Source organism: Vulpes vulpes, chromosome 3 (assembly GCF_048418805.1).
Source record: "Vulpes vulpes isolate BD-2025 chromosome 3, VulVul3, whole genome shotgun sequence".
Classification (NCBI taxonomy): domain Eukaryota; kingdom Metazoa; phylum Chordata; class Mammalia; order Carnivora; family Canidae; genus Vulpes; species Vulpes vulpes.
This window is the reverse complement of record NC_132782.1, coordinates 1,461,386-1,486,115: the sequence shown is the minus strand read 5'-3', so window position 1 is coordinate 1,486,115 and position 24,730 is coordinate 1,461,386. Positions and strand designations below refer to the sequence as shown.

The 24,730-nt window shown below is 34.8% G+C and overlaps 1 protein-coding gene across 9 annotated transcripts in view; it reads right to left on the bottom strand.

Annotated features, from left to right (window-relative positions):
• GALNT13 (polypeptide N-acetylgalactosaminyltransferase 13) overlaps positions 1 to 24,730 on the bottom strand; it is a 520,926-nt gene that overhangs the window by 419,866 nt on the left and 76,330 nt on the right. For 4 of the 9 annotated variants that reach the window (XM_072751535.1, XM_072751533.1, XM_072751534.1 and 1 more), the window contains exon 3: positions 20,472 to 20,717. In XM_072751535.1, the coding sequence (XP_072607636.1) occupies positions 20,472 to 20,613 (142 nt within the window). In that variant the 5' untranslated portion in view covers positions 20,614 to 20,717. Of the gene's footprint in view, positions 1 to 11,438; positions 11,544 to 20,471; positions 20,718 to 24,730 lie in introns of those variants that run through there. The other 5 variants (XM_072751537.1, XM_072751541.1, XM_072751536.1 and 2 more) reach the window with 5 other exon arrangements.

Sequence of the window (24,730 nt, the reverse complement as noted above, 5' to 3'; positions counted from 1 at the left end):
TTAAAGAAATGCAGTCATCATTCCCATTTTCAAAATGAAGAAGCTGAAACTCATAATGGCAAATGAATTGTACAAGGTCACATATTTAGGAAATGACAGATTTAGGATTAAAATGCAGATCTTCTCACACTAAGATCCATGTGTTAACCACCATACATTAAATATTTTGTAAAGCATTTAAAGCTAAGACTAGAATTTTGGGCAGTGGTCAGACTATAGAAAACCTCTAGTGCCAGAGTAAGGAGTTATGACTTTGAACTGCCATTAGTAGGAAGTTATTGAAGGACACTGAGAAGGCAAGTAACAGCATCAAAGCAGTGTTTCAGTAAGATTTATCTGCCATCAGTGTGTAGAATAGATTGGAAGGAGAAGAACATCAAGGCAGCAAGATAGTTCAAAGAAAAAAGAACAAGCCAAAGATAATTTCAGGAACTAGTCAAAGCAAAGTCTATAAATCATTGGCAGCATCAAATTAGTCTTCAGCTTTTGAAATGCAGACCCATTATAAATGTTCATCCAAAAAATATTTATTGAGAGCACACAATGTTCATAACAGCCATCAACAGACTCTTCCAGACATTTTATGTCAAGAGATAAGATCATCTATATATAGCCATGCTCATTTCATTCCACTCGGTGGGCATGAGAATAGCACAGACAACTTACATATCTTCAAAGAACCACTATAAAGCAAAAGTAGAAAAGGGTATCCAAACTAGATCAAAGTTTATTCATTCACCAAATGGTGGTTCTATACCTGCTCTATGAAAGACACTCTGGCAGATGGTTTCCTGAGTCACAGATGGATCTTATCCTAAATACAAAGTGCCCTTAGTGAGAACAACAAAAAGTGCACACAAATAGCTGAAAACAAAGAGATTATAATGGACGAAGTTTAGATAAGGCATTAGGTAGATTGAGAGGGAAAAAATGGGTTACCTTCAGTTTAGGATTGCAGAAATCTTAGGTGATTTTCTAGTAATTGAACTATAAAATATGTATTCCAACAGAGCACATCAAAAAATTATATTCGTGGATTTTGGGTAATTTTTGGTAAACATCAATAACTTTAAATGATACTGGGTACAGCAGATATAATAATAGTGATAAATTTCAGGGAGAAATATTATAAAACTCATGAGGGCAAAGGCAGGTTGCAAACTGTACAGGCCCTTTCATGGGGACTATAATTTCTGAACAGGGCACTAGGTTGGAATCTTCAAGGCTTTCAGTAGATTTAGCTTGGCCTCTAGTACTAGTCTAATTTTGACAACTGATCCACTTTCTTGGATCTCCATTTCCTTTAACAACAACCACCACCACAACAAAAAGACTATGGACCACTTATCTCGCCTTCACAGATAGGAGTTTTATCATTTATTTTATTGATAAATTATATTTACATAAAATTTGGTTTGAAAAATGTATTTTGTGTCATTGAAAATTTTGAGAAATTTGAAGATAGGGTGGATGATTTCTAAGATTTTTACAAGTTCACTCAATAACTATCTTTACATCATTCTTTTCATTTGCTCTTTGTCATAAGGGTACCAATTCTAAAGTGTTATATGAGTTCTATCAATAAGGCTATTTCATAGATTACCCCAAGTGATCCATACTAAGTTTATTCTGTGAACCTATTATGAAGAATTACATGCACATATTATGACATAGCTTCCGATTCATTTGTAGCTCCTTTGGTCATGAGAAGTGAGAACTTCAAATTAAAAAATATAAATGATCACTCCAGAAGTCTGTTTATAAAGTTAGTAAACTTCTGTATATTCTCAATATTTCCTAACTTATTTTCTACTATAGGTGGGTGACTTTCTTAAATATATATCCATATCTTCATAGAACACTGAAATATTTTATTTTTTATCCTAATATTAAGGTTAGAAAGATTGGAGAAGTGTATTTGTAGTAGCATCTTCAAATTTTTTTAAAGATTTTATTTATTTATTCATGAGAGACACAGAGAGAGGCAGAGACACAGGCAGAGGGAGAAGCAGGCTCCCAAGCATGAGTCGATCCTAGGACCTGGGGATCATGACCTGAGCCAAAAGCAGAACTCAACCACTGAGCCACCCAGGTCTCTGCATCTTCAATCTTGATGAAGATCTCTTAATATCATCTTCAGTATCTTGACTGAACTACTTTGTGATTTGAAACAAGCCATGACTTTACTCTTCCTGTATTTTTAAGACCAAGAAACATTTTTAAAAATGGTTACTAGTAGTTGTTTCCTAGGGCCACCATAACAAATTACCACAAACTCAGTAGTACCTTAAACAAACCAAAACTTATTCTCTCACAGTTCTGGAGGCTAGAAGTTCAAAATCAGGTTGTCAGCAGGGCCATACTCTTTTCCAAGGCTCTTTTCTTTGCCTCTTCCAGCTTCTGGAAGGTACTGCTTGACTTGTGGCAGCATAATTCTAATCTCTGCCTCTATTTTCACATGGTCTTCTTTTCATTTTCATGGTCTCCTTCCTGTATGTCTCTCTCTGTTCATTCTGTCTCTTTTAAGGATACCAGGCTTGCATTGAGGGTCCACCCTAATCCAGTATGATCTCTTAATAACTACACGTGCAAAGATTCCATTTCCTAATAAGGTCACATTCAGAGATTCTATGTAGGTATGATTTCTTTCCAGACACTACTCAACTCATAACACCAATTTGTTTGATATAATTTATATTAAATATGAAAAATAGTACATATGATAATACACACATTTTTATTAATATTATAAAGTTATGTGAAAAAAGCATTATGCTTTTAGCTGTGGAAAACCGATATTTGAAAACTTCATGCTTCCTTTATATATTGATCATGTTTATATACTATTTATATTCTGTAAAGATTTCTAGTTAGAGTCTTGAAATGATTCTCTCCAGTGGTAATTTATTTTTGGGACAAAAGTTAAATTTTTGCTCTACAGATCCTTTCATCATGATAGCATAAAGCAAGTAATCATTCAGTATTCCTTGCCTCTGATGTTCCAGGTACTCATAGGCACCAGAATCATAGCACTAAACTACATAGACTGATGATGTTGTCAGGAGGAGGGAGACAATAAAAGAAAGTCATGTAAATAAGAAAAATATATAATATTTCAGGTGGTAAAAAAAATGCAGTAGGGGAAAACAAAACAAAAAAGAAAGAAAAGTTCATGGATAAGGAACAATTTATATTTTCAAATCGTAGATGACATGAAGCCCACGCTCTATCAGTTATATTTGAGGAAATGTCAAAAAAAAGTGAAAGGAAAAAATAAGACATGAAGACAACTAGAGATAGAACATTACAGACAGAAAAGTCAGTAAATTCAAAGGCCCTGAGGTGACATATTCCAAGAACAGCAAAAAAGTCAGGGTAAATGGAGTAGAATGAACTAGGGTACATTAATAGGACTTGAAATTTTGGTGATTTAAGCACAGGAGTTATAGAACTTGGTTAGGCCATTTTTACTCTGAATGCCAGAGAGCCACTGGCATAGGAATGGCATGATGTGATTTAGGTTTTAAAAGAATCATTCTAGGGGCACCTGGGTGGCTCAGTGGTTGAGCATCTGCCTTTGGCTCAAGTCATGATCCTGGAGTCCTGGGATCGAGTTCTGCCTTGAGCCTGCTTCTCCCTCTGCCTGTGTCTCTGCCTCTCTCATTGTGTATCTCTCATAAATAAATAAGTAAATAAATAAATAAATATTTTAAAAAATGATAAAACTGAAAAAATATATCACTCTAGCTGGTCTGCTGAGCATAGATGAAAGGTGAACAAGGATAGAAGCAGGGAAATCAGTGAATTGGTGAGAAGTGTTTGAATTCTGAATATATTTGAAGGAAGAATAAATAGGACCTGCTAAAACGGAATGTGGGAGAAAGAGAAAAATTATGGATGATTAAGATTTTTGGTTTAAGCAACTGGAGTGTTGAGGCTGCTAAAAACTGAAAGAAAAGACTATAGGTAGAGAAGTTTGTGAGGGAAGATCAGAAGTACACATTTTAAACTCAGTAAGTAAGTCTGAGATATCTCTCAGAATCCAACAGACTTATATCAAGTAAGCCTTTGTCATAAATGTCTAAAAAATAGGTGAAAAGTGTGAGATGGATATATGAATTTGGAAGTTTAAAATTATAAGACCATAAAGCATAGAAATCAGATTAGATGAGATTGCTAAAGGAATAAGCATAATAAAGAACAGATAAATTAATTGAATCCCACCTCCCAGGCTAGGTCAACACTCACAGGTAAGGTGAGAGAAAGAGCTTGTAAAGGAGCTTGAGAAGGAGCACTCAGAAAGGGAAAAACTCAGGAGAGTGTGATAGCCTTTAAGATAAGAACAAAGTATTACAGGAGGTAGAAATGATTAACTGTTTCAGATATTACTCACAGTCAAGAATATAAAGGCTGAGAAGTGGCATTTGGATTTAGCAAGATGGAGACTTCATAGAGTAGTGTTCATAAAAGCATTTTTGGTGAAGTCACTGTAGAAAGAACCTGACTGGTATGGTCTGTATTTAAGAGAGTTTATTCAAAGACACTGAGAACAAAAAAAAAAAAAAAGATAATTCTCTCTTAACTTCTCCATAGAGATATCTGAAGACTTAATGACATGGCACATGGTGCTGGGAGTTTAAGACTTGGCATAAAGGAGACAATAAGTGGTAGCTCTAATGATGGTGAAGATGTTAATGCACACAATCCTTCCAATTCAGCAAGAGTGCCAATTTCCTCAAGAACAATTTCTCACCTCCTGGAATCTAATCTTTTGAGATCTAGTTCACAGCTCATATAATAAATAATAGGTAGAATTAGGCATGCTCAGAATAGGTGCATTAATAATGAAATATATAATAACAAATTATGATATATTAGAATAATGTACAGCCAATAAAATTGTTTTAAGGAATATTTGATGATGCAGATAACTATGCAAAATATAAATTGAGAGAGCATTGGGCGTTATACTATATGTTGGCAAACTGAATTTAAATATATATATTTATACATACTAAAGCAGGATATATGAAATAAGATCCCCATTAGAAATATAAAGAAATAAACCGAAATTTTAATTAAAATAGTCTGTATGTGTCTAACTTGTAGGTGTTTTTCATATCCTTTCTGATATTCTTCTACATTTAAAAAACATTTTTAAAATAAATATTATGTGTTACTGTAACGTGAAAGAATAACCTTCCAGAGAAGGAATCATATATTATATATAAGTGATTTTTAATAATAACAATATTTGAAAAGCATTTTTACTTAAAGGAACAAGGTTTTGCTTTTAGAGCTAATAACTCCATGTAAATATTGTGTACTAATGTCTCACTGTAGAGCCTTTTATGATTTTTAAAGAAATTTGTTTAACATACCTATTTAATCCTTAAAAGAGAGAAGTGAAATTCTATCTGGATCACATTTTTGGTTAAGTACAGAACCATAATGTAATCCAGATCTTAAAACCATAACATCAATCTTCTTGCCATTATAATATTTTATATTATATCCCCACTTATTGTACTAACATAATGGAATCAGTATGACAGACCTATAAGAAAATACATATGAATATATTTACAAAAAGTGTAAAACAAAAAAGATACAGGATATTGGTAACAGTAATGCCAAAGAGAGCTTTTAGATGCATATTCTATATATTTCCACAGCCTCATTTTATTTATCATACCTTTTTTATATTTAAATATGGTAAGATTCAGTTGTAACATACTATTTCCCTTTGTTATCATGAAAAAAAATTGATTCTCAAATACAGAAAAATAATAGGTCTGCACCAAGCCTCTCATTTTACAGGTCAAGATAGAATGGAGAACACGCTGACTGGCAAAGCCAAGATTGGAACTGCAGTATTCTCATTCTCCACAGTAAAGCAGTCTGCAAACTCGTCAAGTGTTTCATCAGATAACAGAAAGTTAAATAATCAAAATAGCTTAGCTCTGAGATATGATTTAGAAGACAAATCAATGGAATCAAATAAACATGTAGATATGAAGACCTTGGTAAATAGAACGATTCTCCACATGTTCATTTTTTTAAAGATTTTATTTATTTATTAGAGAAAGCGAGAGAGAGAGCACAAGCAGGGGAGGGATGGAACGAGAGAAGCAGGCTCCCCCTGAGATGATGACCTGAGTGGAAGGCAGACGCTTAACTGACTGAGCCACCCAGGCGCCCCTCACATGTTCATTTTAACATTATGAATCAGTAATGAGGGGAAAGATATATCACAATTACTGAAAATAATACATCCTCATTCCTATACAAAACATAAAATACATATAAATCAGATCACTCAATGTAAAAACAAGTTTAAAAACAGAAAAACTTAAAAGAACTGGTGATTACAAAGACCTCTCCTGAACAATTTTTTCCTCCGAATGCAGCCCAAAGTTTTTTTATTTTTCTTCCTGTCTCCATAGAGTTTACTCTTACTGTGTCACAGTATAGAGACAGAATTTCACCACTACCTAGATTTTGTCATTGTTGAATATATCTACAGTGGCTTATATATCACATTTTTAAGCCAACGTTCATTTATCTTCATTTCAAAAATCTGTACATCATACTTATACTCAGTGCTTAATGGTAAAATTTAAGTGTAAGTGCAATAAAAGGGGAATCCTTTAAAAAATTGTGATTAGATAGTACTTTAATTAGGGGTGCTGGGTGATCAGTCAGCTAAGTGTCTGACTCTTGATTTCAGCTGAGTTCATGATCTCAGGGTCGCGAGATGGAGCCCCACATCCCCTGGGCTCCATGCTCAGCAGGGGGCTGCTCAAGATACTCTCAGTTTCTCTATTCCTCTGTCCATCCTCCCTGTTTTCTCACGCTCTCCCTCTCTCAAATAAATAAATAAATCTTAAAAAAAGAAAGTACTCTAATTAAAATTATAAATATTGTGGTGACATAAGTGTTTTCATACGCTGATGATGAGATGTGAAGAGTGCCTTTCCAGGAAAGCATTAGATATATCTATGAAGAGCCTTTTAAAAGTATGTATGCCGTTAAAAAGGTAAATTCCATAACCATGAATCTAGCCTAAGAATGTAATCAGCAACATTTTCAATATTCTCAAACTTCCTAAAAATGTTTTATGACATTACTTTGTGGTAATAAAAAATTAGAAGTAATTTACAAAAAAAAGTAATAAAAAGTACTTAATTATGAATTTTAGTATATATATATATGATAAAATTTATGCAGCCATTAAAATCATGCTTTGAATAAATGTTTCATGCAGAACAAAATGCTTATGCTATGTTAATCAAAAAAATAAAAATATTAAATTTTGTTTTATGATGCCAATTTTTAGGTTGAATTCTTGGTTATTTTTCTTCTTTATTTTTATTTGTATTTAAATGTTTTCTACAATAAATACTTATTGATTTTATTATCAGAAAAAATAGTACTTTTTTTAAACATAGTTTCATGTTAGATTTTCATTTGCCTTCAAAACAAAACATTTAAAGATTTGGTTAGTAACATTTGGGTACTTTTCAAGTTATATAACAAAATTTACATGCTTTACATATAATATCCAGTGAATGCTAGAAAGTGAACTCAAATATTTATAATTGAATCATTCATGTAAGAAATAGGAAAGTATATAGCTATATACTGAGGAATATTACATGAAAATATCATGCTTCTTTCTAAAATCCATGCCCTTTTTATCTTCAAAAAACAAATATTTCCTTTGTATACATAAACCACATCTTCTTTATGATGAGCACTGGGTGTTTTTCTGTATGTTGGTAAATTGAACACCAATAAAAATTAATTAAAAAAAAAAACAAAAAAACAAAAAACAAAAAACAAATATTTCAAGAACAGCTGGGTTTTTATTTTAGGAAAAAAGTAATCTTGACTCTCCTCACACCGTACCCAAAAATTAACTCAAAGCTTAAAGGCTAAAACCATAAATCATCTAAGAAAAACAGAGAGATTAAAAAAAGTCATCATGGCCTTGGCATAGGCAAAAATTTCTTAGGTAGGATACAAAAAGAACAATAAAAGTAATAAAAATGATACACCAGACTTCATCAAAGTTAAAAATCTCTGTTCTCTGAAAGATACCTTTTAAATAATTTTAAAAAGTAAGCCACAAACAACTCAAGTACAAAATAGGCAAAATAATTTGATAGATATTTCATAAAAGAGACTGGCAAGAAAAAATGCAAAGTTACTCAATATCACTAGTTACTAGGCCACAAAAATTAAATCAAATGAGATATTATCACAAGTTTACTGAAATAGCTAAAATTAAAAGCACTGCCTATGAAGTTTTTTGGCCAGATATCTCTTATGTCACTGATGGGAATAGCAAATAGTTTAACAACCTAAAAAAATAAACTGGCATTATTTTACCAAATTAGAATACGCTTAGCATATGACTCAGCACTACCACTACTTGATATTTACCCAAGAGTTGTGAAAACATATGTCCACACAAGGATCCTTGTACAAATGCAGCAGCTTTATTCATAACAGCCGTGGAACAAACCCAAATGCCCACCATCAGGTGAAAGAGTAAACAAACTGTAGTCTGTACAGTAAGTGACAGGATACTTCTCAGCAATAACCACTGAAACAATTAATAGCTTGGATTAATCTCAAAACCCTTATGCTGAGTGAAAGTAGCCAGATACAGAGGAGTTCATACTGTTCGTCTTCATTCATCAGATTTTCTTGAATAAGTAAAACTAAGCAATAGTCACAAAACCAGATCAGTGGCTGTCTGCATCTAGAGCGGAGGAAGTGGACTGCGCAGGTGTAGTCTGCCTCACAGAGACAGTACACACAGGGCAACACAGGCTAGATTCGGAAGGAAAAAGATAGTCCCCTGGCTATCAATGTGTTCATTTGGGCTACAAAGCATATTATATGCACCAATAAAGGATAAAAGAAATAGTTTAGACTAAGTATATAAATAATAAATATAAAAATAATTTTGCCATGATAATTATTTCAAATATCTTTAAGCATCAAGTTAAACTGAACATTCTATATCCATGAGAACCCTTGGGAAGTATCAAGCATGTCAAGCATTCATTTCATTCACTTAATAATTATTCACTCAACACCCACTATGAGCCAGGCAATGTTTCAGGTGCTAAGGATAGAAGAGGACAAAACTGAAAAAAATTCTACTTAGCTGTTATCTTTCTGCTGAAACATAGCCCTTCAGCAAAAATGGTTTCCAGTCGTTAGAGATCAAATTTGCCCATCCCCACAGTGTTGGTGGGCTATTTGGTATATAATTTTGCCTACCACCCTCTACTAAATCAATTCAAGTCTTTACGGAATTGAAAATCAGATCTTGCCCTCAAAAGACAGATAACGTCTTATTCATTTTTTTTCTTTTAATATCACATATTCTCTGTCTTCCTGATAGTACAGTCTTGATAGGCTGACATTTCATTCACAGGATTCTGAATCCCTTTCTCCCTTGCTCAACATGAAAACAAGAGTGGCTTCTTTATCTTCCTGTCCCCTGCTCTGATGCAAATCAAGGATTCCAGTGTTCCCGGAAAGAATTGTTTCAGCTTATTTAATACTAAATTAGTAAAGATTTTGACCAGTGAACTTTCTAAAACAACATCTAAATTCGGAAACGGAAAACATTCTTGTTCCTACCAAATAATTTGCAAAGTGAACAATTTAAATGACTTAATATTCCATTTACTTACCATTAAACTCAAGTAGTTTTAATGAATGAATAAAACGCTAATGTCTGAGTCTTCATTTATATAAAGATAAAAATGTCTTGCACGTATAACTAACAGCATTGCATTCTCCTTCTAAACCTCAGCTGACAATCAACACACCTTTCCTTTTCCAGAAACTTTCAGCGGTTCCCCATTTTCTAGAGAAGGTCCTTTAAATTTGTCTCTATTCCAACTATCAACCTAAAATCTAGACATTCCCTTTATGTCTGATTCTGCTTCAATCAACCGATTCACTGCTCTCTCATATCCTCACTTTGCAAAAGGGAATAGCTTTCGTCGGGTACTTGATTTGCTCCCCCGTCCACGGCCTCGCGTGCTCACACATGCACGTGGCCCTACTCCCCAGGGCAGGGCAGGGCAGGGCAGGGCAGGGCAGGGCCTCCCCGCGGAGCAGAGTCCCAGGGTGTGAGGCCTATGCTCTGTGCTTAGATTCCGTCGGTTTCAGAGCAGCCAGCCTGGGACTTTTATTAAATAAATGGATTAAAGAATTTTATCAATTGGTCCTATTAAGTTTGGGGGAAAAAAATAACGCTTCACTGCTCTTCAGGACTTTTAACTATTTGTTCTAAGACTTCAGAGCTTGGCCCCAGGAGAGCTGCGGGGGAAACTGCCACAGAAGTCCTCCCTGCTGCAGGGGTTCAAGAGGCACAAGACTGCCGAAGCCTGAAATAAGGCAAGGGGAGCCTGTCAGGATACTTTTCTCTTAAGTATATTAAATAAGGTATTTTTTACGCAGGATCAGTGGCCATCTCCTATGTACTCCAGAAACATCCCTAGTTGTGTAAATATTTCACAAATTAGCATATAAATCTTAAGACTGTTTTGCCTAAAACGAGTGTGGGCGCACCTCATTCGAGGGCTGGGAATCTGACTCAAAGTCTGGGTTCAGAAGTCTGACAAACCAGTTTATGAGCTCTTTCTTCGCTCTTACTGGTTATTCAATCTCGGGGAATTTAATCTGCCTTTGTAGGCCTCAGTGTCACATATGAAAATGAGGATAATAATACCTGTCCCAATGCTATGTTGAGAATTCATCAAAACAGTATATATAAAACATCTGACACAGTAAACTTAATGATTGCTCCTTATAACAATTTATTTTCATTCCTAACATTAATATGTCTATGTGGACCGGCAGAGGGATCAGAGGGACTTGTGGATAAAGTAAGAAGTCCAAAGCAAATATCAAAGGTCATAATTTTATAAGGCCTGTAGATTTTTGAACACTATTTATAAATTTGATTGAAAATTATCTGGGAAATCTATGTTCTCCATCCAAACTGTGTCTATATGCCTTACTTTTGGAATGACTATAAATATTGTCACCTGAAAGTTCCAGCGGTCATCCTAATTTATTTATTATTATTTTTAAGAATTTATTTATTCATGAAAGACAGAGACAGAGAGCCAAAGACACAGGCAGAGGGAGAAGCAGGCTCCATGCAAGGAGCCCGATGCAGGACTCAATCCTGGGACTCCAGGGTCACAACCTGGGCTGAAGGCAGACGCTCAACCGCTGAGCCACCCCGGCGTCCCTGTCATCCTAATTTATTAAGGGCAATTCCAATACTGACAACAACACATTTTAATCAATCACATTCATCTACCCTACCCCCAATACATGACACCATATTTAAAAAAAATAATATTAAGGGAAATTTGATGTTAGTTTTAATACTTTACCTCACCAGTTTTCAGACTTCCCTCACACTTGCACACAGGAACTCTTCTCTGAAGCACCAAAGGTTAATCAAACAAAATCAACAAACATCCAGTGTTTAATAAATGACTGCATGGGTAGGTGTTAATGTTATGAGGAGATCATCTAGAAAGAAATAAAGGAAAGGCTGATGCAATAGTCCCCTGTCAAGTTTCCAAGAGAATAAGGTGATCTGTGTCCTTGGGTTTATGAAGGGGGGGTGGGGTGGAACTCAGCTACTCTCCCAGGCGGGATGAAGGGAAACAAAGAAGTACAAAATTGGGTTACTGGTCAGCAATTCCATTCATTTTCTTGATTTCCCTCAAATCAGAGCAGCAGTGAGAAGGTCTTAAGGGTACACAAGTGGTTAACAGTAACTTTTCAAAAGCTTAAAATGCCAGATAAGGTGATACTGCTCTATTAATGATCCGAAATCAGAGGATCTCTAGGAAATATTTTCCTGACTGGAATTTATACATCCTACTAACCAGGGAGACCTGGCAGGTGTCCACAGTGCGCTGAGTGAGGACAAAACAGGCACTGCAAGTTTTCAGCATATGTACGCCATACTGGTAGCCAGATGAAAGCATGATACCTGAGCTCTCGTACAAACTGACGTTTATTGATAACGAAATCCTTTACTTAATTAAAGTGTTAATAACTAACACCTTAATAACCAAATCCTACTCTACTGGTTGTGAAAATTCTGGCCCTCCCCCTTAACCTCACCATGGAAAAAAAGAAATTTTATACATATAACTATACATATGCAGTCTCTGCCTCCAGTTCTTAGCAGAGAGCATCTCTAACTCTTGTAATTTCCTAAGTGGTAAGACCACTAGGAGCATCTCTTGCTCTAATATTTGGTCTTTGACACGGAACTCCTAAATCCCTTACAATTGATAGAAGTGTCTGTTGTAAGGGAGGGTTGATGGAAGGGAGGTGGTTGGGAAGATGGGGTAAATAGGTGATGAGTATTAAGGAGGGCACTTGTTGGAATGAGCTTTGGGGGTTATATAAGTGATACATCACTAAATTCTACTCCTGAAACCAATACTCTGCTAAATGCTAATTTGAATTTGAATTTAAAAAATAAAATAGAAAAAAAGAAGGAGTGTCTTTTGTTCTAATGAGGCAAGAACAGTGGGCTCCTAAATGGCTCTTTGCTGGGAGCTGGTCATCAGAAACACCACGCCATGATTACAAGCTTGTAACTTTCAGCCTCACTCCTATCCTCTCGGAAGGGGAGAGAGGCTGGAGATTAAGTTAATGACTGATCATTTCTTTGTGATGTGGCCTCCATAAAAATCCTAGAAGTATGGGGATCAGAGAGCTTCTGGTTTGGTGAACACATCTACCTGACAGGAGGTGGCACACCCAACTCCAGTGGGGACAGAAGCTCCTTCCTTTGGGATCCTTCTCAATTTCAGCCTATGCATCTCTTCATCTGGTTCCTTGTTCATGTCCTTTATTGCATTTTTCGTAATAAACTGATAAATGTAAGTACGCATTTCCCGGATTTCTGTGAGACATTCTAGAAAATCAATATTAAAGAGGATGAAGGAAATTCCAATTTGTAGCTGGTGAGTCAGAAGTACAAGTGACAATTTGGGCCTTGCCTTGGTTATCTGAAGTGTGGCAGTCCTATGGGACGGAGCCCTTATCTTGTGAGGTCGGATGTTAACACCGAGTAGATAGTCTCAGAATTATGAGACACTCAGCTGATATAGACAATTGCTTCCTGTGGAAAAAGAGCCCACACATTTGGTGTTAGTGGTACTGTATGTATGAGTAAAGGAAAACACAGGAGTGTTTTTCCCATACGCTCACTCTGACTCAGTTTCTTCATATTTTCTTTTCTTTTCTTTTTAGTTTCTTCATATTAAAAAAAGAATACTCCACAGATTTTTTTGGTAAAAAAATTAATGAGTTAACATTTGAAATAATTTAGAATAGTTAACATCTTATAATTATTGTTACTATGATCATTACTGGCTATGTACTTATCTTTGTTTACATATAAGCAACAATTCCTACTTAGATACCGCCCCTTTTTGTAAAATCTTGAGCACTCCCCCCTAAGTGTGAAGCCCAACACAGGGCTTGATCTCATGACCCCTGAGATTATGACCTGAGCTGAAATCACGAGTCCAACAATTAACTGACTGAGCCACCCATGTGCCCCCGTCTTTGGGGTTTCTAAGCAAAATCCTTCCATCATATCACTTCCATGTCACTACTTCTCATCTCAGACCATGCATTATTTATGGATTGACCAAAGTTAGATAGTGAAAGAGATTACTTGCCATAGTTTCATAGAACATACAATCATTCATTTGAAGACCAGGATTTTTAAAAATCATGACTCATATTCATTTCATTCGACAGATGGCAACTGAAGCCCAGAAAGATCAATTAACTTGCCCTCAACCATAGGCCCTTAGTGGGTCAGCCAGGAGTAGGATCCACTACAGTAGATTGCTGATGCAAACCTATCACACAACTTCAAATTTGTCCAAAGTGTTTCTAGATGGACTGCAGAAACACTGGTCGTTTTAAATATCTCTTCGTTCAAATATCTAATTGTTCCAGCTTGGGAGGATCACTAGTTAGCATTCCATACCAGTTAGGAGTTAGAAATATCCTTCAGTGCATTTTAATTCTAAGTGGCCCCAGAGAAGAATGAAAAAGTTAACATGCTCCCCTAACAAGTACTTATGTTACCAAAAAGAAATCATTTAGAAAATAGGAAAATAAAAAGGATTTATATGTCTGTATTTAATATTGAAACAGGCCTACATGCTCCCATAAAATCTCTGAAATAATCTTCTTTAAAAACCACATTATTCAACAATTGATATGTGAAAATTATAATTCTGACTCAGTAACAAAGATTTAATTATATTGTATATGCTTCATTCTTCAATAAAATAGAAAAATGCAATTCATTTTAGAAAAAAACTCCATAGAAGTGATGGTTAAGTTTGACATTTGGAATTTAATAATGTAGCCAACTTCCTACTGAACAATACCATTCAGTTGCCTAGCAGGTGTCTAAAATTCAACACATCTAAAATAAACTCTATGTCCACCCTCAAATCATCTCCTCCTACATTATTCCCCTCTCAGGACATTGAACCAAATAACGCCCTCAGAAACCCAAGAGTTCCTTGACATTCCTGTATCCTACACCTGCCAGAGCCAGACATGCATCCAGCTCCCATATTTCAAATATCTTTTCATTTTGACCACTTCCATCACACCTCACGACCACTCCTCTGCTCTAAGTAGGCATCACGGCCTACACCGAATTCATGGGACACTACCATGCCTTCCTACTCAGCCTCCCTAAAGAGAATGGCTCTTCTTCAATCCGTTCTCCACACTGAATCCATAGTGATCTTTTCCTAACACTAATGTGATTGTGTCTGCTATGTCTTTGAAATCCATTTGGTGGCTTCCCAATTTTTAAATCCATTCAGTGGATCTTATTCATTTAGTTACCCGTGAAATACAATAACAAATCAAACCCACATAAAAAACAAACTAGGACACTACTAATGCCCCATATTTAGTCAAAATATTCATCCCCAATTCATGCACCTACCTCACCTAACACATGACAATAAACACCCTAAATTCCATTATCATAATTGATCTTGCTTGCTTTATATAGTCTTGTTGCATCTCTATATTCTTAAAATGTCTATTTCTAAATTTTAGTTGGTTTTAGTTTTTCAAACTATATCATGTTATTTATCATCTTTGAGGGATATAACTATTATATTATCAAACTTCATTCATATATTCATTTTAACTAACATATATTATTCTCATACTGAAATATCACAGTTCATTCATCAGCTTTCTAACTGATAGGTCTAAAGATTATTTTCAGTTTTATTTTTATAAATAGTAGTGCTATGAAATATTTGTCTATGTGGAAGAAATTTTGAGTGTATGACTATGAGTGATGGGTTATATGTGAATGTTCAGATTTCAGGAATAAGGAACTGCTAACTAAAATTATTATAAAAATGTGGAGATCTGGGTGGCTCAGTCAGTTAAGTGACTGACTCTTGGTTTCGACTCAGGGCATTATCTGGGGTCCTTGATCCCCTGTGTTAGGCTCCACACTTAGCACAAAGTCTACTTAGGACTTGTCTCTCCCTCTCCCTCTGCTCCTCCCTACCTTGTCCTCACTCTCTCATTCTCTCTCTCAAATCAATCAATCAATCAATCAATCAATCTTTTAAAAATGTGAGATATATCACTTCTTACAGTTGGTATTATCAGTAAATTTAATTTTTGCCAATTGAATGGATATAAATATGTCCTGATAGCTTTGGTCTGTGTTTTTCTGATCACTATTGATGTTAATTTTTCCTTCATAAGTTTTTGTTGCTATATGTGTTTCCTTTTCTAAGAACTATCTATTCATTCCTATCACACATTTCTTCCAATTGGGTTATTTGTACTTTTTTTTATTAATAATAGTGTGTGTATATATATATTTCTTTTAACATCTACAGTTTGTAACTACTCTTTTAAGGTATATTTTAATGAAACACTTTCTCAACTTTAATATGGTCAAATTTATCCATATTTCCTTTTATGTTCAATGTTTTTTGCGTAGTATTTTAGAATTTTTCCTTAATTCAAGGTCTTATAAATGCTTATTTTTTCTTTCTTTTTTTAATAATAAATTTATTTTTTATTGGTGTTCAACTTGCCAACATACAGAATAACACCCAGTGTTCATCCCATCAAGTGCCCCCCTCAGTGCCCGCCACCCAGTCACCCCCACCCCCCGCCCTCTTCCCCTTCCACCACCCCTAGTTCATTTCCCAGAGTTAGGAGTCTTCCATGTTCTGTCTCCCTTTCTAATATTTCTTACCATTTCATCTCCCTTCCCCTCTATTCCCTTTCACTATTATTTATATTCCCCAAATGAATGAGACCATATAATGTTTGTCCTTCTCCGATTGACTTATTTCACTCAGCATAATACCCTCCAGTTCCATCCATGTTGAAGCAAATGGTGGGTATTTGGCATCTCTAATGGCTGAGTAATATTCCATTGTATACATAAACCACATCTTCTCTATCCATCATCTTTCGATGGACACCGAGGCTCCTTCCACAGTTTGGCTATTGTGGACATTGCTGCTAGAAACATCGGGGTGCAGGTGTCCCGGCGTTTCATTGCATCTGTATCTTTGGGGTAAATCCCCAGCAGTGCAATTGCTGGGTCATAGGGCTGGTTTATTTTTAACTCTGAGGAATCCGCAAACTACCAAAACTGGAACAGGAAGAAATAGAAAATCTGAACAGGCCAATAACCAGGGAGGAAATTGAAGCAGTCATCAAAAACCTCCCAAGACACAAAAGTCCAGGGCTAGATGGCTTCCCAGGGGAATTCTATCAAACGTTTAAAGAAGAAATCATACCTATTCTACTAAAGCTGTTTGGAAAGATAGAAAGAGATGGAGTACTTCCAAATTCGTTCTATGAGGCCAGCATCACCTTAATTCCAAAACCAGAAAAAGACCCCACCAAAAAGGAGATTTATAGACCAATATCCCTGATGAACATGGATGCAAAAATTCTCAACAAGATCCTAGCCAATAGGATCCAACAACACATTAAGAAAATTATTCACCATGACCAAGTAGGATTTATTCCCGGGACACAAGGCTGGTTCCACACTCGTAAAACAATCAATGTGATTCATCATATCAGCAAGAGAAAAACCAAGAACCATATGATCCTCTCATTAGATGCAGAGGAAGCATTTGACAAAATACAGCATCCACTCCTGATCAAAACTCTTCAGAGTGTAGGGATAGAGGGAACATTCCTGAACATCTTAAAGCCATTTACGAAAAGCCCACAGCAAATATCATTCTCAATGGGGAAGCACTTGGAGCCTTTCCCCTAAGATCAGGAACAAGACAGGGATGTCCACTCTCACCACTGCTATTCAACATAGTACTGGAAGTCCTAGCCTCAGCAATCAGGCAACAAAAATAAATAAAATTTATTCAAATTGGCAAAGAAGAAGTCAAACTCTCCCTCTTCACCGATGACATGATACTCTACATAGAAAATCCAAAAGACTCCACCCCAAGATTGCTAGATCTCATACAGCAATTTGGCAGCATGGCAGGATACAAAATCAATGCCTAGAAGTCAGTAGCATTTCTATACACTAACAATGAGACTGAAGAGAAATTAAGGAGTCCATTCCATTGACAATTGCACCCAAAAGCATAAGATACCTAGGAATAAACCTAACCAAAGAGGTAAAGGACTATACCCTAAAAACTATAGAACACTTCTGAAAGAAATTAATTTTTTTCAACTAAAAATTCTAGTTTTATTGTTGACTTTAATAAATCCAAAGTTTATCTTGATTTATTACATGCGTTAGGCATCCAACTTCATATTTTCCACATGGATTACCATCTTATTTCCAGATCCATTTATTGAAGAAATCTCTCCCCACACTGATCTGCAGCACTCCTGCCATATTCTGAATGTCCAACATGTGTAAGTCTACTTCTAGAGTTCTAGAGTCTCTATGCTATTCTATTAAGTAATTTGTCTACCCATTGTGACCCCTTGTACCAATACTACAGTCTTAATTACTCTAATTTTATAAGAGCTCTGCAGTTTTCTCATTCAGAAGTATCCCGTTTCTGTTATTTCATAAAAATTCTAGTACTTTCCTTTCCGTTTTCCATCTCTGAGCTATGTTCTTTTCTCTTCCTTTCCTTTCTTTTCTTTTTCTAGATATAATTGATGCAGAACATTATGTAAATTTAAGGTGTACAAAATGTTGATTTAATGGTACTTAAATAATTGAGGAATTGATAAATAAATAAGTGTATCTCAAAAATTAATTCATAGTGTATGCTCATTCTGGGTACTTAAAACTGTTTAAAATTTAGGACTAAAAGAGATCTGAGAAACCACCTACTCCAAACCCTTTTTTTTTTAAATAATGGAGACACATAAGACCAGAAGGATCAACTTTTTTTAAGTCAAAAAGCCAGTTTTTAGCAGAACATGAAATTTTCAGTCAAGTACAGTTTACACGGCATCACCTGCCTGTATATAAAATATTAAATGTGTGGCACCATTCCTAAATAAAGTTAATATTCTAAAATAATAAATAACAATAGAAAATACAATTAAAACCCTAAAGTCATTTCCATTTGTTCAAGACAAATATTAATGTACAACATTAAACAAGTCTTAAAAATAAGGAGAATACAGTTTAATTTTACAACTTAAGTATGAGGAAAAATTACTACTTTTGCCTTGCATCATTAAATTTCACATTTTGAGATTTAAGACTGAGCATTAAGCACTTAAATCAGCAAAGCTGTACTTTTTTGTACTTGCAGAATAAGCTGTCATAGTTTTGCTGAATCAGACGATGACATATTTTTGTGACCAATCTAGATGGCTCTATTCAACAAATGACAAAGTGATCATTCCAAACTGATGAGATCCACCAAAACACATTTCCACTTTCAGCCAAGCAGCAGCTCAACTGATTTAACAAAGAAGTAGAGAAGGAGGATTTTTTTCTGGGATTTTAACCAAAGATGAGCATATCAATCCCCATGTTCATCTATCAAAAATTGATAGACTCATAAAGTTCTCCTCTTTGAATAATTATAGCATAAAGGCATAAAATATGCATATAAACTACCTAAATGGGTCTAGGCTCAGTCACTTCCAATGTACTTTCAATTTTTTTTGCCAGTCAAAAATTACAGTGAGTCAAACTCATTTTGAAAAAGAGGAAGATAGAATTTCTTCAACTGAGCAAGAGCATTACTGCAATCTAAAGTGAAAGAAAAGTTGAAAATACTCTTTTAACAAAACTAATTTTTGGAAACACTCTTCTGTGTTTCCTAAGCCTCATATAACCAAATAGTATCAATGAAATTATGTTTATTCACATACTTTGATTAATGAATAACCTCAAAAATATCTGTAGCATTAAAAGTAAACTACATCCATTAAACAAAGGCAGAACTCATGTCAGTAATTTAGATTCTCTTTTCCAAAAGGTACAAACATTCCAAATGGGTCTCAAAGCTTGTCTTTTGTTATATTTATTAAAAAAAAAAACTTTTGCTAAGTAGAGAATTAATATAAACTAGATTTCAAGAAAAACAATATTTAATTCAATGATAATAAAACTAATTTCAAGCATCCTAAGTATGTTAGAAGCACCCCTATACTAGGAGTATTATGGAAATATTTTAATAAATCTAGAAGTTGTTAACAAAAAGCATAGAGAAAGTTATTTGGAATTACTGCAGAAAATGAATCCCTGTAACTTGACTTAAAAAAATCACCACTTTAAAAATCATTAGCTTTCTTATGTAGTCATTGAAACTGGTCCATAATGAAGGATATAATAGTGAGCTAACGTGACGTTAATTGTGTACTTGAAATTATAAAGGCATCAATCTGGTGCCCATAGATTGAATCTGGCCATCCATATATGTTTTGTTTAAAAAGTTGTTTGTTTTAAAAAAAAAAGTTTGTTTTATTGTTTTTGGAAATCTGTAGGTGTGTCATGTGTCCTTACCTTTTGCTACCATCTCCTCTATCTCACTTCAGTAGCTTTTCCCTTTTATGTTATGTGTTTAGCCTCCAAGGGCTTTTCCTTCTGGAAGCCTAAACTTTAAATTCAGTCCAGTTTGAATGTTCACAAAATTGTTCCTTCTGTACCGTCATCGAACACTGGAATTATTAAAATTGGAAGGTACCTTGGAGGTTAGCTAACTCTTCTCATTTCTTCCAACAAGACTCCTGAGGCTGAGAAAGTAAAGTAGCTTTCCCACAGTTAAATGGACTTTAAAGTTCTGACAAAATGCTCTTCTAACTCAATAGCTTTAAAAAAAAATCCCTATTTCAAAGTTTCATGTTTTGTCAAGAGTCACCACAACTCTCATCTCTATAAAAGCAACATTTGCTTCATAAGCACTTACCCCTGAGTGCAGGTAACAGGGATCTCTCCTTCTTGTCATCACATTTGTTACATTCACTGAAGTACAGGAGTAAGAAGACGTCAACAAGAACCCACATCAGTGAAGTGGCTAGAACCACCTTGCAGTAAACAAACCTCCTCATGTCTTCCCTTGATTTCTAGTTAACACATAGATTGGACACAGATGCTACAGTGATAAATCCAAGCCACAGGGGTGAGCTCCAATGTAAAAGCAGGATGCATCCCACTGTATTAAAAAAAGAAGGAGGAAAAGAAAATTTCATTATTGTATAGTTTGTTTTGCATAAAAGAGATATAACATGAAATTTAATATTTCCATCTATATCAGCACTCAGCCTTCAAATTCAGAATGAAAAACCTAAATAAGTGAAAACTGTAAGCAAGCCAGGTGGCTAAAATTCTAACAGCTAATCCCAGATCTGTCACTACTCTGCTGGGCACTTGACAACTCTTTGATTTCTTCAGATTGTATTCTTTTCTTAAGAAGTCCTATCATGAAACTCTGTAGAGCAGCAGATTGTCAAATAGAGGAACCCTGAATTTACCGATTCAGCACTTCTGAGGAGCCAATACTGCAGAATCAGAAATCATCCTGGGATACAATATATGATAGTAGCTAAGAACTGACCTTTATACACAGGCCTGCATTGTTCACCTTTCTGTGGGACTCTTTAAAAAAATTTTTAAATATTTATTTACTTATTTGAGAGAGCAAGCATGAATGGGAGGGACAGAGGGAGATGGAGAAAGAACCTCAAGGGATCCCTGGGTGGCTCAGCGGTTTAACCCCTGCCTTTGGCGTGATCTTGGAGACCCGGGATCAAGTCCCACATCGGGCTCCCTGCATGGAGCCTGCTTCTCCCTCTGCCTGTGTCTCTGCCTCTCTCTCTGTGTGTGTCTTTCATGAACGAATGAATGAATAAAATCTTAAAAAAAAAGGAAAGCAAATAAAAAAAAAAGAAAGAACCTCAACTCAAGCAGACTCCATACTGAGCCTAGAGCCCGATGTGAGGCTAGATCTCACCCCACAAGATTACAACCTGAACCAAAGAGTCAGACACTTAACAGACTGTGCCACCCAGGCTCCCCTCTGGGGAGCCCTTTTAAGCCTCTGTTTTCTTGTCTATAAAATGAAAATTAAAATGCCAAACCTAAAGATTTGCTATAAGGACTAACCACAATAATGCTTGTAAAACATCCTGCAGAATAGATAATTATTAATATTAACATGAAACAAACAAAAATTCTCAAATTCTCAAAAAGGACTAATGTATGAAATAAGTCATCAGTCAGTTACTTAGCTGTAAAAACCCACCTGGTCTGCAAAGAAAGTATCCACAACAAATGTATATTTTAGAATACATATTACACATTCAAAAAAATTAGCAGAAGGAAAACAAAATATTAAAGTGACTTAAAATAAAATAAAATAAAATAAAGTGACTTAAAATAACCAAAGCACAAATTCTAAAAAAAAAACATAAAATATAAGTGCAAAATTATTGAGAGATATTCAAAGGAAATGTAGAATTAACAATGTAAACATATTTTTAAAATTTATACTATAAAGAGTAATGGCTACCTCATTAATTTATTTACAATAAATTTATAGCTAAGTCGTGTACTGTAAATATAACAAGCCAAAAATATTCTCATATCATTTGCTACATTTAAAATAATATCAGGGTGCCTGGGTGGCTCAGTAGGTTAAGCGTCTGCCTTAGGCTCAGATCATGATCCCGGGGTCTTGGGATTGAGTCCTCCATCCAGCTCCTTGCTCAGCGGGGAGCCTGCTTCTCCCACTCCCTCTGTCTGCTGCTCCCCCTGCACTCTTTCTCTCTCTGTCAAATGAATAAATAAAATCTTCAAAAAAGTAAAAATAAAAAATAAAATAAAATAATATCAATTGTGGGGCTCCTGAGTGGCTCAGTCAGTTGGGTGTCCAACTCTTGATTTCAGCTCCCGTCATGATCTCAAGGGTGGTGGGACTGAGCCCCATGTTGGTTGCTTGGGATTCTCTTTCCCTCTCCTTCTGCCCCTCCCTCACCCCCCACTCACTCTCTCTCTAAAAAAATAAAATAAAATAATATCAACTGAAATATAAAATTTCTGATGTGAATAAGTAACATAGTGTTGGAAGATATTGGGAAGAACAGCTATTAAATACAAAGATACTTGGAATATTTCATAAATACCTGTCTCAAAAACATCAAAGTGCAATTTGCTGAGGCAGCTCTTTAAATTAATGGCAGCTGACTTTGCATCATAAAGCAAAACAAATGCTGCTGCCTGTTATAACCTACCCAGACTCATAATGAATTTAAAATTTAGAGTGACGGTTGAAAAAAATTATAACAGAGTCTATTTTCAATATCTACATTAAATTTACATGTATTTAGCATACAAAGACTAAAAAAAGAAAGGTGCAAAATGTGCAAATCTAGGGAATACATGATATTTGGGGTTTATCTGTTTGCTTATTATTTTTCTTGAAAAAATGGCACGTTAATTATCTCCTTTGTTTCACTTCAACTCCATTTTTCCATAAAGAGTATAACTAAACATTGGAACTCAACCATTAAACTTGATAACAAGGGAATAATTCCCTATGTATATTTCCTGTTGGTTTGTGTATTCTTTACTGAATAGGAGATATGAAACAATTCAAGTCAACTGTTCTTTCTTTGGTCCTATGATAAAGTAGTTCCCTTCAGTTTATTGTGGAAAAAAAGTCCCACAGAAAAGCATATATAACACTGATGGTTACCAAATGGCCATTCCCCAGATTTAAGACAGGAATATCTTAAAATAAAAGATCCTGTAATAAAATATCTTATATGTTATACAGAGATCTATAATAAAAGGCATAACCAATATCATCCCTGGCTCTGTCATCAAATGAAAAGATATCTCTGGGTAGGCATTTTGCCGCTCTGTGCCTCACTGCCTTTACTTGTAACATATTTCCTGTCGTATTCACCTCACAAAATATTGTAAGGCTTAAGTGAGATAAAGTATGAGAACATTTTTAAATGAAAATATAAAAAATATTATAATAAAAAATGTGAAATCACTTAATATTAAATATTAAAAAATGTCTAAGATAAGACATTTCCTAATTAGAGCTTAACAGTTAAGGTTATTCAGAATTTAATATTAGCTTTAGTTATAATAAAAAGTCAAAACCATATCTTATTGCCATTTCAAGCATTATTCAAATTATTCTAATTTCATAGCCTGATAGAGTTATATATCAAGTCATTAGCACTGAGAGAAGTCTCCTAACTATTTTAAGTGATAAAACTACACTACTATTTTAATTTTTATTTATTCGTAAAACAGTCTTTCCTCATATATTTCAAGTTCTATATATCTTTCTCTCTCTATATATATATACATATATATATATATCTCAAGGTATATCTCTACCTTGAGAACACCTCTACCTTAAAAATACACTAAATTTTATCATTTATAAGTTTTATCTGCTGGCACTCGTGTAATAGTAATCTCATATATTCTAATACACTTCACAAGAACAAAACTGAGCAAAAAGATGGTATAATATACACACTAACAGTAACCAACATAAGCACAGTTGGTGGCCCACGTTAATTTAAGAGAATCAGCATCTGCATAATGTTTTTATTCCAGTAAGCTTCTATTTATTTGCAAACACTTCTCTATTTCTCAAACCAAATCCAAGTTCTGCAATAGCACTGGCTTGCCAAACCAATGTGGAACATGACTAACTTGCATAAACTACAGCCTCTTCTATCTGAAAACACAGCCCCTTTCCTAATTGTTTCACTCTCTTTTGAGCAGTTATTTCTCTCGAAAAGTATTTCTCTAGGTGGGAATACTTTGATTTTATTTATTTTTTTAGGCAGCAATACTTTTAAAAGAAAATCATCAAGTACCATCTTGCTAGTCAATTGCCTTTCTTTTTCTTCTCGCCCACCAAATCATATCAGACAGATATTCTATGACCTATTACAGGATTTTTGTTTAAACATATGCACCATTTTCTTATTGATCAAAAATAGATTTCAAATTTTAAAACATCTAGATAGAGCTTAGGAATTTAGTGAATACGTTTTTAAATAAGGAGAAAAAGGGTTTTTGTTTGTTTTTGAATTAGGAGATTATCACTTGCATGGAGAGTCTACTTTAGTTGCTACAAGACATATTTTTTTTCTGTACTCATATATTTTATTTTGTAGAAAATTGCATAATAGG